Source organism: Cygnus atratus, chromosome 2, assembly GCF_013377495.2.
Source record: "Cygnus atratus isolate AKBS03 ecotype Queensland, Australia chromosome 2, CAtr_DNAZoo_HiC_assembly, whole genome shotgun sequence".
In the NCBI taxonomy this organism is placed as follows: domain Eukaryota; kingdom Metazoa; phylum Chordata; class Aves; order Anseriformes; family Anatidae; genus Cygnus; species Cygnus atratus.
Genome location: NC_066363.1, coordinates 134292155 through 134306658, shown reverse-complemented (window position 1 = coordinate 134306658; position 14504 = coordinate 134292155). Strand labels below are relative to the sequence as shown.

The following is a 14504-nucleotide window of genomic DNA, read 5'->3' as shown; positions in this document are numbered from 1 at the left end:
TTCAAGAACATTACTTTATTCACACTAAAGACAGAGCTACTTAAGAAGGCATTACTACCCCTTGAATGCCATTTTTAAAGTTTGGCTTAAAACAATTAACAGACTGAAAATGTCAAAAAGCCAAGACCAAGATTGTTATATATTTTAAAAATATTTTTAAGTAACCATATCAGTTACATTCCATCTCAGCATATGTAGTACTTACTTCTAATGACTTGAAGTCTTGTTATTTGCAGTTTTAGGGCTTATGACTGAAGTGCAAACATTAGGACTTAATTTTTTTTTCTTCAGTTTAACAATTGTACTCAGGTACAATGGTTTTCAAATCCTACCGGAGCTACAATATTAAGAAATACTTGCATAGACATGAGAAACCAAAGAATCCTCTGAAATATTCTTTAAAAATGTAGATCATGGCATGGCTACAGAAGACATTAACCATAGAACAATAAAATTTTAATGAACTGTTGGTTTATGACTGATAACTGATTGAAAAAAAAAAAGATGGAAAAAAACAAGCTATATTCAAAACATGACAATTTCCAAATATTTTATTGAAATCAGCATACAAAAGATTTTTAAGGCCATTTCTCATTTGGTTATTTCTAAATATTCATGAAAAAGTAGTAGTTCATTTCCAGAATTCACCACCATACAGTTAGGTACATTAAGAGCCTTTTGTTTTCCTAATCATTGCTTCCATCATATCCCACTGCTCTTTGGTAACCTAAAAAAGAAAAGAGCATTTTATTGGAATTCCATATAATAATTACATATCCAAGTACATGAACATAAAATAGCAGGGAAGAAATTTAGTACCTTTTTCAACTCATTGAATTCTCCTGCCATAGAAACATATTCTCCACCATCCATTCTAATAACCTAGAGAAAACAAACAGTATATTTAATAAGTGGTTTTCCTATAGCATTTCCTTGTTCTGAACTGTGAAAGTCATTTTTATTGATTCAGACCAAAAACTAAAATCCATACTCAAAATAAGGTAATTCAATATTTTTTATGTTCTTCTTTAAAGGTACTAACCACCATGCAATACAATTTAAAGGTTAATAATGATTGTAAAGCTTCAAAGTAACAGTTTTGTTTAATTTCTGAAATACTATACTGTAACCAACATTTTAAAAAACATCTGCAAAACTCAGACCATCAGCATGTTGATTTTATAAACAAGATCAACTGTAACTTACTGCTCCATTAACCCAGCTTGCATAGTCACTGCAGAAATAGGCAGCAAGATTTGCTATTTCTTCTACAGTTCCCAGACGGCCACAGGGAATCCTCTCAATCATTTTCTTCTCAAATGCGCCTGTTGGGTCAAGGCGGCTAAAAGCACCCTGAGATTTAAGAGAAACATATGAAAAGAAATGTTTTAACTACATTACAAATTAAAACTAGACAGAAATCTGACTCTACGGAAAATTTAATAAGGAACTTAAAATTTGTGAGCAAAATGTCTACACCATCTTTTGTCAGTACGATAAAAAAGAATACAGGAAACAAAACAGAATTTATCACTGTTTTACTAATATGTGTCTACTGAGGGTGGCAAGCTGGAATTAAACATTTGTTTGGTATAGTCACCCACCATCTATTCACAAAAAAAAACGAGGGGGGTTGTTTTCAAAAACACCCTTGATATAGACTTGAGGAAATAAACAAGACTCAAAATTGCTGCATAGACAGGGGAGAGGAAGGAGGGGAAATGAGCAGCAGCAAAAGCAACAGAAATAAATTTTATGTGGCACAGAGTACTAAGAAGATTCAGTTAAATTGTTGCAATAGCTAAACTAATTCACTCAAAGTTTTAATATTTGAATAGCTTAGAATTGAATGGGAAATAGAAGAGTTTTTTGTTCTTCCTGTCTCCTCCACAAGGAAACAAATTCCTCAGGCAAAAATCAGAAACACATTAGTAATGTTTTTCTTAAGTTACTGAAGTTATGAGAGTTAAAGCACACTGTAATTTCTGTAATCACGGCTCTACTCATGCCATTTACATTTTCTATAGGCATGTTTTTAAATGCCAATTTATAAGCTGAATAGCATTCCTCTTGTACGCTTCTTCCTTTTCCTAACATGACGTCCAGAAGCGTTTTCTGAAGACACAGGTGTAGCCCTTAAGGGGGAAAGCCTTGATTTTGCAATATGCTGGTTTAAGTAATAGAAATCTGCGTTTTTGTTTTCAGAGGAATTTGAACTTGGAACCAGTATGACAAACGTAATACTTTACTAAGAAAATATAGCGTCTCAACTGGGAGATATGCTATTAATTTAGATTAAAAAAATAAGAGGAGGTAGCATTACTGACATTTAAAGTAGTTATCTTGCCAAAAATTTTGAAATCTGAAAATTAAAGTGATCTTGCCACATGATATAGCACATGCTAAAAATTTATATAGATTCAAAAGGGAACAGGACAAACTAATGGAAGAAAAAAATCCATCAAGATGACTACCATATGAAAAGATACCAGCTGTATCAAACTCTCTGGGCCATAGACTATCAGAGGCTGGAAACAAAGAATAAATACCATCACATGGCGGTTTGTTTGTTTGTTTTTTAATACTCTTAACTAAAAATCCACTTGGTACAAAACCTGGAGAACTTTCAGTCTGAGCTGTAATGTTGTTTTAACATTCTTACAACTCTGCTGATACTGTTACTTATCTATCTTTACAGTCAAAAAGGTAAAATTAAGTTGTACAGTGTAGCACCTAAGACTGACAAAACAAAAAGGAAAGAAAAGAAACAACCCTCTGCCCCACCCCACAAAACAACAGCAAAACCAACTGTGGAACATTTTATAGATAGCCATAATACCATTATTAGCTGTTAGAACTCATAACTGTAATATTTGGACTCTATGTGAAAGGGATTCTTCTCTCTTCTCTTGCAGCACTGCTTCCTTTTTTCTTCCTGTTCCAGCTGGTCTGCATTACTTCCTTGAAACCCTTCAATCCTCCTTTTCACTCTTACCAAAGCTTCACGTTTTCTTGCTGACTTATTTTTCTCTTCCTAGTTTTGTGCTTTTCAACAAAACTAGTGAGATTCTGTTCTCATACACAGAAAAGAGACTCTGAAATTTCAGAATTGAGATGCTTTGTTTAAGGATTAGGAGTTCAGACAGAAAAAGGCAGTTGTACTCTGCCAAGTATAAGAACTCACTTCACTTGACAAATTATGCATGTACATTCTTCAAATCCATATCTAAAAAAGAACATTAAAATATGTTGGTATTTCCCTCCTTCGAAACACTAAGAAAAAGTTTGTTTTATATTAGCATAGTAGAAGGGGAAAGAGCAAGTTTCGTAAGTTCAAGAAATTCTACGTTACAAATGTATTATTAATAAGTAATGTGTTCAATATTCCAGCAGTCTTGGACTTCCAAGGAAATTATACCCTAATGTAACGGTTATAGAAGGGGTTAGACTATCTTACAGGTCAGTCTCTACTACAAAGCATATTCAAGGCTATGTTTCACTTCATGCCATGTACCTTTGTTTTTATTGGACCTGGTTGAATCACATTGAATCTCATGCCATATTTACCCCACTCAGCCGCAAGAGACCTAAAAATTCATTAACAAAATGCATCAATATTTTAAACAATTACTTTAATAATGCTACTCAGTGCATATATATATATATATATATATATATATATATATATATATATATCTTCAAAACCAAATCAAATGTGTAAATACTAAAATTTGAGTCCTGAAACAGGTATTTCCACTTAAGGACTTTTTTTCTTGGTTTTGTTGTTCTTAATAAAAACATTTATAAGTTAAAAAAAAAAATAAATCACGTTCACAAACAGAGGAATACTGATTTGACATATGCATCATAGATAAAGCAACAGTAAGGAGGGATTCTCTCTCTCCCTCCAAGTATAGGTGATTTTGGCACCTAAATTCCTTGACAAACAGCCGTTAGACTACTGTCTTTCTCTGGTAGTTATGACCATCCAGTAAATATCAACATCTCCAACATTTTCAACATAGCTCTCACATGTTTTGAAATACCATGAAACAGACCTTAAATACTAAAATGGGACCAGTAGAATAAATTTGTTTTATGTATTTTCTCTGCATAAGCAGTACTTCAGATAGTTCATCTACTATGGTGAATGAAGAAACTGTGTCATAACATCTTGGAAAAATATATGCTTAAATTCCATTCAGCTCTACAGAACAGAAATTAAAACCATTGCTTATTTCTTCATATTTTTCTTGATACGGAATTCCACTTACTAAACAGCTGCCAAACTATTAAATGCCTTCTGCTGAAATGCAGAGGAGGAACTATTTTCTATCAAGGACTGCCCTATAGCTAACAATGGCAGAAGTCTTTTTGTTTGCTGAGTAACTTGGATATGACACATTGTTCTGAATTTTAATTGCAGGCCTTGATTTAAGATGGTGATAGGAAAAAATTATTTATGAAACTAGCAAAAGTAGACTCCACCCAAACAAAGGGCAAAAGAAAGGTGAAGGTACTATAGACCTTGAACGTTTCCTCAGACAACTGCTTTTAAGTGGTGGTTTGCCTATGAGAGCCAGCAGAGAAAAAAAAAATGCAAAAGAACCTCATTATCGAAACTCTGTAATTGAAATTTTAGAATTTGTTATTGCCAAAAGATGTAGCTCCACTTCCCCACAACAACTTTGCATTTTAACTTTCCTGCATTGACTCCAACGCTCTTCTGGTTCTCTGAGAAGTTTATTCAACTTACAAACCCACAGGAAAAAAAAAAAAAAAGTCACCCTTTTTATAGTTTTGCTTTCCAGTGAAGTAGCAAGCTTAATAGGCTTAATGTTCTGGTTAAGTGCCACAGCAATGCAAGGCAGAGAGCAAAAGTATGCAGCTAGGAACACCTTTCCCAACGCACTGAAAGCAAGTTTATGTAACACAAACAACCCCAAGAAAGAAAAAACTGAACAACTAGCGGAGAGTGGCTAAAGGGGATGGGAGAGGAAACATGCCGAGAAAAACATGCACCCCAGTGTGAATGCCACTCATACAGCAGCAAGTGACTTATGACTTTTTAAAAGGATAATTTATCTTCCAGCATCTGATGCACTTAGGAACCCAGTCTGTTCCACAATCTTTGTAAACAAAAGTACTTCAACCAAAGAAATGCTGACTCCGTTGTTATTCTCCTCTTCTAACCGCAGAAGATGGGTTTTGGTGATATTATTCCATTCAAAAGTAATAAAAGTGTTTAAAGTTTACTGAAGACAGCACAGATGAAAATCCTAAGCAGGTAAATTCCTGATAATTAGATTTGTTTTTAGACACATGTGCACACAGTTTTCACTTTTTTGCCCTGATAAAAATGATCACAGTAACAAGCAGTTAACACTTCTTTCTGGAAGAAGCTGCCAGCATGCTATTTCCTTGCTAGAACACTGGAGGCTGGAAGGTTCTCTGATGATATAATGGCACGGGAGAACTATACTAACTAGCTTAGCTTGGTTTTTATATTTCTTCAATTGCAAAGAAGTGAAAAGCAGAACAACCATTTTGCTCTATTACTCACTTGCTCATTGCTTCGACACCAGCTTTGGCAGAGGCACTCGGTAACACAAATCCTGAACCACTCTCTGCATAAATTGTTGTAATAGCCAGGAATGCTGCTCCTGGAAGTTGCAAAAACATTTTAAAAATAAGTCAACAAAAACAATACACACAAAGATCAAATGCTGAATGTAAGGTAAAAAGCACCCTCAACAGTACAAAACTTTTTAGCTCAAGTGTCAGGGAATCATATGGCTCTGGGCTGTAAGAAGATTTTAAGAAAATAGAATCTTGGAAGTCCTTTTTATTTCAGTTCCCCCTTTTCCATGAATGTTAGAGTTCTTCCATATAAGTGGAAACAGGTGTTGATTAGGCTCTAAAGCTTAATCTAAACCTTCAGGCTTCTACTGATAATCAACGTATATACATAAAATCACAGACTAGAGTGAAGGCCCAAGCTCTTACAGTGCCTTTTTAGAAGCTGCCCTAGCCTAGTAGTTACTAATGGGTATTTTGTCCTAATTTCATCAATGTAGCTAGAGCTATTAGTCAAATCCTACACCTGTGAATTTTATTTATATATTAACAAGTTGAGAAGGAAAACATAAAGTGTTATGCTGACTTGATGTTCATTTAAATAAGCATCACATATTCAGTTGCTTAATGAAACCAAGATATATATAGAAGACCCAAAAGAAAGAAATAACATGCTTTAAACAAAGCCTTATTTTTTTTTCCAGTTTTTACTAATGTTTTACAATTAGTACAAACTCTGCAATCTACAATAAAATAATTGCTAACCAGTCCTACTCTGTGATTTTTAAGTATGGCTTTACTCAAAAAGAACTTTCTAGAAAAGACATAGTGTTAAAATTGTGGCTATGATACATAACCATATGTAGCCTTACATTGTAACGCAAGGAAAGCTTGTAATAATATGTTACAAGGCTTATTTACCATTTATCTTAAATTTAAGGTACCTTTTTGGGCTTTTATGAGTTCCTTTCCAATTTCCAGCGTTACAAAAGCAGTACCATTAAGCACGATATCAGTTATAGTTTTCCATGCATTAGCAGAAAGTCGTTCAGAAGGGGAAATAAAGTTTCCTGCTGCATTGTTTATCACAACCTGAAACAGAAAGAAAAAGAGTTTACTAAAAATAATTCTTACTGAGAAAAAAGCAGAGAATTTATAAGGAACTTCTTAGTGTACCTGGGTAGAACAGTAAAAATAGCCTTGGCTTTGGGACTACAGCCTTTTCAAATGGGCTACAGTGTAGGGAAGAGAGAAAATAATCCATCAGAAATTTCACATCTATGCTGCAGATGTTAAAACAGAAAATAGCCATATTTCCAAACTGTTCTATGTTACTAGTCCAGTACTGAAGAGCTGAAAATGTAGAGGATGACTTAAGTACCTTCCCTACTGTCTCAACTGTGTCCTAACAGAAAAGTTTGTCCCAGATACCCAGATTTACAGCATTCATAGACATACCTGTTGTACCTGTCATTAAAGAGAAGAACTAGACATTCAATAGAGCCTACAATCTCTCTTAAAGGCAAAAAAAAAAAAGTGAAATTGAAGAGACAGGAAATGCTTATAAAGAACAAGATGTGGGCAATATTTATTCAGAAAATTACTGATGTAATAAAACATTACAAAGAGAGCAAGAGGTCTCCTCCCACCCTACACACACTTAAAACCTGGAGATGATAATATGTTTTGGCCAGAAACTGCAGTAACTAGTAGTCAAAACTACATCCAGAGTAATACGTCTACGTATCAGGACAGTGAGCTGGTTTATTTTATATCACTGATATAGCATGCAGCTATGAGAAATACTTTCTCCACTTCTTATTCACACATTTAGATTTCATCAGGTTCTCCTTCATTTTTATATGAAGCTATTGCTGAAAGCAAAATGTCTATAGGAAACCGATAACAGTTTTAAATCTACAGAAAACCATTCCAAATCACACTGAATATCCTTTACCTTGATGTTAACACCCTCATCACACTTTCTAATCAGCTAGCACAATCTGAGTTGCTCTGACTACAATGAAATCAGGATTTATGGCCTATCATTGCTTAGACTCCAATAGACAACAACCCTTCCCAGGGCAAGGGGCTAACATTAATGCTCTGTGTTTTGCGCCAAACTATTAAAAGATGTTTACTTTGACTGAAGATTTTTTCTTCATTTCAGCAGCAGTTAATTTTCAAGTTGGAACCTTCTTTGTGTATTTTAGTAAGTCAAGCAAGGACCAAAGGTGTTTAGGACTATTTCTGCTTCTAATTTAAGACATTGTATTAAAAACCAACCGGTGTTATTAGATACCAGCACAGGTAAAACATCTTTTCAGGAGGACTTTTGAGCAGTATTCTGTTCACTTAACTAAAAGAATCCCACTGAAACTATTCCACTGCTTACAAATAAACTGTTAGTCCTTAAACCAAGTACAACAACCAGAGTATTTTAAGAACTATGTAAGCAGTATAGCCAGTTTAGCTGTCAATGTTAGCTTTATCTTGAAGTTCTGCCACTTTCTGTCTAGTCTCTTTAGATTTCATTAATTTTCAATCACAGTAATTTCCTTCATACATATGCAGAGTATTTTCAATAATGAAGACTGCAGATCTTTCCTTTCACTAAAATACTCACATCAGGATGCCCTGCCACTTGAATTAGTTCAGCAACAGCATTCTTAACAGAAACTGGATCTCTCACATCACACTGGATGGCATAGACCTGTGTAATAATGGAAGAAGCAGCATATAAATGCATAAAATCCCTACAACCCATTTAATGTATAACATTCACAATTCTGTAAAATTTACCTTATTCCCCGTTTTTGAAGAAATTTCCTCTGCTGTTCCTTTCAAAACATCAAGCTTCCTAGAAATAAGTATATAATGACAGTGAATTTCAATTAAATGCAATTACAATTCAGATAAGAGCTGATTAATCTTTTCAGAGCAAATACAAGTTAATTTTTAAAATATTATTTAATGCATGCACACATATGTGTATTGATTTTCACAAAAATAACTTCAAAATAAAAATTATATTCAGTTACTAACTTTCTGAAAGTTAGATAGATCTAAGTAATTTTGTCTTATTACTACTTAGAAGTAACTCAGAAGTGTCTGAAGGAGAAGACTAACATTAAACTAATCGAGTGTAGTACACAAGCAAAATGCTTCCATTCTGAGTACACAATCATAATAAACTTAGCTTTAGCTATTACTCTATTCGTACTTTAGAAGGGACTTATGCATTCAGATTTAAAACTAATATCTGAATCACTACTTAGAAGACTGTCACAATACTTATTTTGATTAAAAATGAGATTGTTTTTCTTGTCTTTACTCTAGTGCTTAGAGAACTGTAGCAGGACTATCTTTGCTAAGAATTAAGATGAATGATTGTAATTCTTTATTGCAATTAAAATCTATCTGAAGAACACCCACAGTAATACAAGATGTCCACTAATGTCATTCTACTTTGTATTCTCCTTTATGCTATAGTAGAATTTATGTCATATTCTGGGTTATTTTGCTGCCACGTTTCCTGAAGAATTTTTCCAAGTTTAGCTTATTTCTTCCTACTGCTGGTTATGCTGCAGCTCCAACTAAACAATTTCACATTGGACATTTGCACACAGATCAACTGATTTTTGGTATTTATAGTATTACATTATAATTACAAGTGTACTGAAATAAAGTAAACAGAATACATTTTTCCAGTTGATGAAGAAGAAAACAAAACCAATCCACTCAGCATTCAATACTAAATGAAAGCTCTAAAATGTGTTCGCTAATACTTACCGGCTTGCTATAACACACTTGGCACCCAAACTGGACAAGGCTGTCGTCATGCCTTTGCCAAGCCCAGTACCTCCACCGGTTACAAAGGCTACTTTCCCTTGAAAGGTATTTGGTGGCAACATCACTTTTTGAAGAGGTGAAAAGAATGCAGCCTGCGGTGCATTGCTGTCTTGAAGTAACACATTTGGCCCACGGCTAAAAAACTGGAAGAAAAAAAAAGAGGAAGGTTTTTTCTTATTTCCATATACAGGTTCGTTACTCAAGATTAGATTTGCTTCTGACAGTGAAGATAACAACCATAACTACCTTCCTATCATTATAAACTGAATGTAAGAATGATTAATTGCATTTGCATGAAGGTGTTTTAGTGTAATACAAATAGTAAACCAGGAAAGCACCTGAGCTGTTTTTAGACATTCCATTCCAACTAAAGAACTATTGACAAATATTTTAATCGTGATTTTTATTATTCTGTATATTAGTTATTTTTATGACTGTCACTTTTACTAAGGTATGTGGAAATCCTTCACCAACAAATTATACATTTACAGCAGGATTTGGGCTTCAGATTCAGATACAAATTGTACTTTAAGTATTAGTAGTTTAGCCCTAATAAGTACATGTGATTTTGAAATTACTTATCTATACATTTACAGATTCAAAAGCTTCACTAGCAGTGCCAAGGCTTTGAACCTTTACTACAATGAAACATTACCCTTAACTGGCTTGAATTAGGTAGAATCAAACTCCAAAAGACCTGTCCCAGTAATTTCTGGGGCTGCTAAACAAACTAATGCCATTTTGCAATCTGTGAAACATTAGGTCATTCCAGCATCAGATGGAATCCAGCCCTAAAATAACTACTGAATTAAATACTTCGGCACAGCAGCATTACAGTAAAAATGCAGACTGTCCCAAATTATTTAGAATACAGATGTTACCTCAATCTGGAGCTGGAAACATTTCTAAGAAAGACAAGACTAGACCATTTTTATAGTGCAAAAAAAAAAATAGAAGAACACATGCTCTGTTTATTTTCTCCAATACTAATTTGTACTTGAGTCCTTGATGTGTCTATTTCACTACAAAAAAAATAGTATAATTTTAGGAAGACTGCATGTTTACTTTTATATGTTGTTGCAAAAAAAAAGCATAAAATTGTTCAACATCTTTCCAGTTGCCACCAAGAAGAAAGGTTATTTTAAAATAGTACAAATATTACAAGTTATTGTTCTAAATACTAATTCAAATTTCTAACTCTGAAGTTAACAGATCGTATTTTTAGCAGTAGTTGAATAATCTGTAGGTGCCATAGCTATGACATCCAGGGATGCAAATTTCACAGATCTTAAAGTTGGCCTGAGAAAGCGTGCATGCAAATCTTTTTATGTGATAATACACTTGTGTATGAGTAATACTGGTGAAAACAGATGGAAGAATCATGGAATACACTGCCAATTTAATGGACCTCATGTTCCAAGCAAATGATGAAACAAAAACTAAGACTGAGGAAGAGTTGGGAGCACTCTGTAGAATAAAATCAAGAAAGTAAAGGTCAAACTAAAGCTGGATTTATCGTGAAACTAAAGCAATGCAGCAAGTCCCACAGCACTTACATTAAATGCATATTTTGGTGATTATTTCTGGAACTTGGACTCCTCAGCTAATATGCAATGGCTTCTCACACGCACGCAAAAATCCATAAACTGTTTTAAGCAATACAAGCATCTCATATAGAAAAAAAAATGGATATATTTTTCTGAAATAAAGTTCTACTGATCAGATCTGCCACCAGATGTCTGTAATACACTGATTTTTTTTAATTATCCCAACAAAAAAACAAATTCGCTTATTTTCACTGAATACCACAATACTCCTAAGGCTCCAGGAAAGGGGTGGGTGAGGATTCTCTCTGAGGATTTCACAGCTCCCTGCTCCCTTCGGGTATGCAGGGACAGATGAGGGCTCTGAAAACCTTCAGTTCATGGCAGACACCCCAAACCAAGATGTCATAGGGAGTCCCCCTGCCCCCAGGATAAGATTACCCCTCCAAAGGTGCTGCTACACGTTGGCCACAGCCCGCTCCTTTACTCACATCACTACAGAAACCGTGCAAGCAGCTCTCCTCCTGCTGAAGGAGGAGGAGGAGGAAGCAGGCTACAGTATGGGCTTTAAGACGGCACCAAGATTAATAAATTAACAGCATCGAGTAGCCGGTGAGGTTGGCATGATTCAGCAGTCTTCTCGTGAGACTGCTACAGTCTCATTAGCAGTTTCACGAGGGGCTTCCTTGACAGGAGTCATTCAATTTAATCTTGCCAGCATTTAAAGTCTAGGCGTTCAATTAAATCTCAGGTGTAAAGAGAAGTATAAATAAGCCAGGAAACAGGGTAAAAACAAAGACACGAAGAGAACAAACAAGGTCCTCCCGGAGGCAGTCAGTTGTAGGAAGCACTCTGCCTGGGCAGAGCTCGCTAGAGAAGGCCCTCAGCAACACCCACACAGGAACCAGCCGTGTCACTACTTTGACAGCAACATTCACACTTCAGACAAATTACACCCCGCAACTCTGCCAACGGGACCAAAGGGCGGTACTGACACTTCCAACCCCTGCCGTCCACCCTGAAGGAAAACAGGGGACAAAGGGGCTCTGAGGGGCTCTGAGGGGCTCAAAGGGGACAAAGGGACCTGACCCTTCGGGGGTCCTCCCCCAGCTACCATCAGCCCCTCGACACCGCTCCGGCACGGCGAGACGGCTCCCCGCGGCTGCGGGCGGCTCTGACACCGCAAGGGCAGCCTGGGCAGATCGGGTGAGAGGACTGGCGGAGCCCCCCTACGGGCCTGCCCGCACTCGGCTCCCCGGGAGCGCCTTACCCGCCTGCCGCCGGACAAGGAGACCGAGGCGCCGCCGCGCGCACCGCTCCGCCACAGCAGCGCCGCTGCCGCCGCCATTTCGTCGAGCCTCGGGGGGCGGGCGCCGGGCTGTGCGCCTGCTCCGCAGGCCCAGGCGGGGCGGCTGCACCGCGGCTCCCGGGCAGGGCTGGAGGGGGCTGCTGCTGCTCCTGGTGGGGGCGGCGCTGTCGGGGAAGAGGCGAGTCCGTGGCTGGGCAGCAAAATCGGAGCCCCGGCAGGCTCAGGAGCTCGACCCCGCCGGGCGGCGGCTCCTTGCTTGGCTACCGTCATCGCCTCAGGAGCCCGAGCTGCGGCGGCAAGGAGCTGATGCGGCTCTTTTCAGTCTCTGTGTTTCATTGGGTTTTGTCTCTCAAATAATTTCTCAATGCATGCTGTTTGAAGGACACTAAAATAATAAAAAGTTTTATTTTAAATCAGGAAGACTGTCATAGGCTACACTGAAAGAAGTCTACGTGCCCTCTACTATCAGCACAGCTCTTCTCAGGCGCTCTGGTCAGTTCTTGCCAGGTGCTTTTGGGGAAGAGGCATTCCTTATTTAAAAAATATGAAAACAGCTGTGGGGAAACAGTCTGCTAGTTGGGATTCTCAAATGGGGCTGACACCACGCAGCTTGTTTTGGGGTGGGATCGGGCTAAGCATGTTCACAAAGCACTCCCTGGCACAACAGTAGCAGCACTGAGGCTCCATCCCACCCAAGACCTGAAACAAGGTGCAATGGGAAGATTGAAATCCCTCTCCTCATTTCAAATTCACCACTGACAATGGAATCCAGAAAAGGCCTGAGCAGTTTACGAACATTAAACCCATTAAATCTACAGGGGATTATTCTGAGATAACAAGACATTTTATTTGTGTAGAGCACATAGACTGGCCAATTGGAAAGGTAATGAATGACTGATACCAACCCTTTTGTACAGCTTGGGTAAAACAGAAAAGCCCATACAGTCATCCATGGCATCAGAATTAAAATCATAAGGCTGTCATCAGCATTCTGTACTAAAAAAATGATTGAACAGCTTAATGTTTAACGTTCAGAGACTGTTGATGCTCTTGTTTGTCGGTACTGTACATCCTAGAGCATTTAAGATAACTATTAGATTTGTACGCAGGCATTGGGCAGCCAATGAAGCATTAGGGCCAAGACTCTTAGGAATAGTTGCCACAATATCATTAAAGTTATTTAGTTATTTATTATTACAATATCATTAAAGTTATTTTTCAAGTATCTGGTAGGTGTTAAAAAGTCATTCTAAAATTTTGATAACAGTTTTTCATTCAGATCAGTTCATTCCAACACAGTGAGGCTCAAGAGGTATGTAATCACTGAACAAAGAAAGAAGCATGAAGAATGAGAGTGAAAATAGTTCAAAAGATGCTTTAAGATAAACATCCTACACAATATAGAAAGCTTCACTGCAACGAAACTAACAAGTATGCAGGAACAAGCTATAAAAACAAACTTCATTTTTAGGTTATAAGAAAACAGTCTCAAAAGACTAGAAAGCAGACATTAAAAGAAAAAAAAAACACATTAGCACCTGCACGTCTCATGATCTAAAATCTAAGTGAATTTTATGAGGAAATTAAATTGGTATAATAAGTTATTATTCCATTTTATAAATCTTACTTTGGTTTGGGAGATACATCTTTATAAGCTTAGGAAGAGTTTAAGAATAGATTATCTGAAATATTCAAGCATCCAGTCTCTGGTTTAACACAAATCAGGAGGACTACAGGGCCAAAATATCTGATTTTTTATTTTTTTAATCTTGTGGGGTAACCTGAGAAACTCTAAGACTGTAAACCTAGAGACATGTAAAGTGCATTAATCTGTGAGGAGAAAAAAGTCATTAAAATCAGTAATACCTAGAAAAGTATGATCTGAAAGCGTCAACTAGCACTAGCTGTGTGCAAAGATAATTGTCTCAGTAATATTTTATCTAAATGTCTAAGAGGTAATGGATAGATGTATAGCAATCATAATTTAGGCTTTCAAGGTTTTGGCCAAGTGTGAGAATGTAGTGCTCAGCAGAAACTTGAGTCCTCATTATAAACTTCCATGTCTATGCTCTTTGTGCCACTCCAACTACCTTAAGTAAATAAATACTTAGCACCTCATGATAAACTTTAAAAATACTGCAAGAAACTTTTGAAACCAAAAGCTATTAAGAAAAAGTCGTAAGTCAGAGATAACTATCATCATGGAGAAAATTGGCATCTTT

General features: G+C 36.7%; 1 protein-coding gene across 1 annotated transcript; it reads right to left on the bottom strand.

Moving 5' to 3' along the window:
- Positions 1–535: 535 nt before the first annotated feature.
- DECR1 (2,4-dienoyl-CoA reductase 1) lies at positions 536–12567 on the bottom strand. The gene is made up of 10 exons (XM_035546243.2): positions 12244–12567; positions 9370–9572; positions 8380–8437; positions 8204–8290; positions 6522–6669; positions 5564–5663; positions 3515–3587; positions 1207–1353; positions 820–882; positions 536–727 (listed from the first exon to the last, which is right to left on the bottom strand). The coding sequence occupies exons 1-10, from the start codon at positions 12550–12552 to the stop codon at positions 668–670; spliced, it is 1248 nt and encodes a 415-aa protein (XP_035402136.2). The 5' UTR covers positions 12553–12567; the 3' UTR covers positions 536–667.
- Between the last annotated feature and the right edge of the window lie 1937 nt (positions 12568–14504).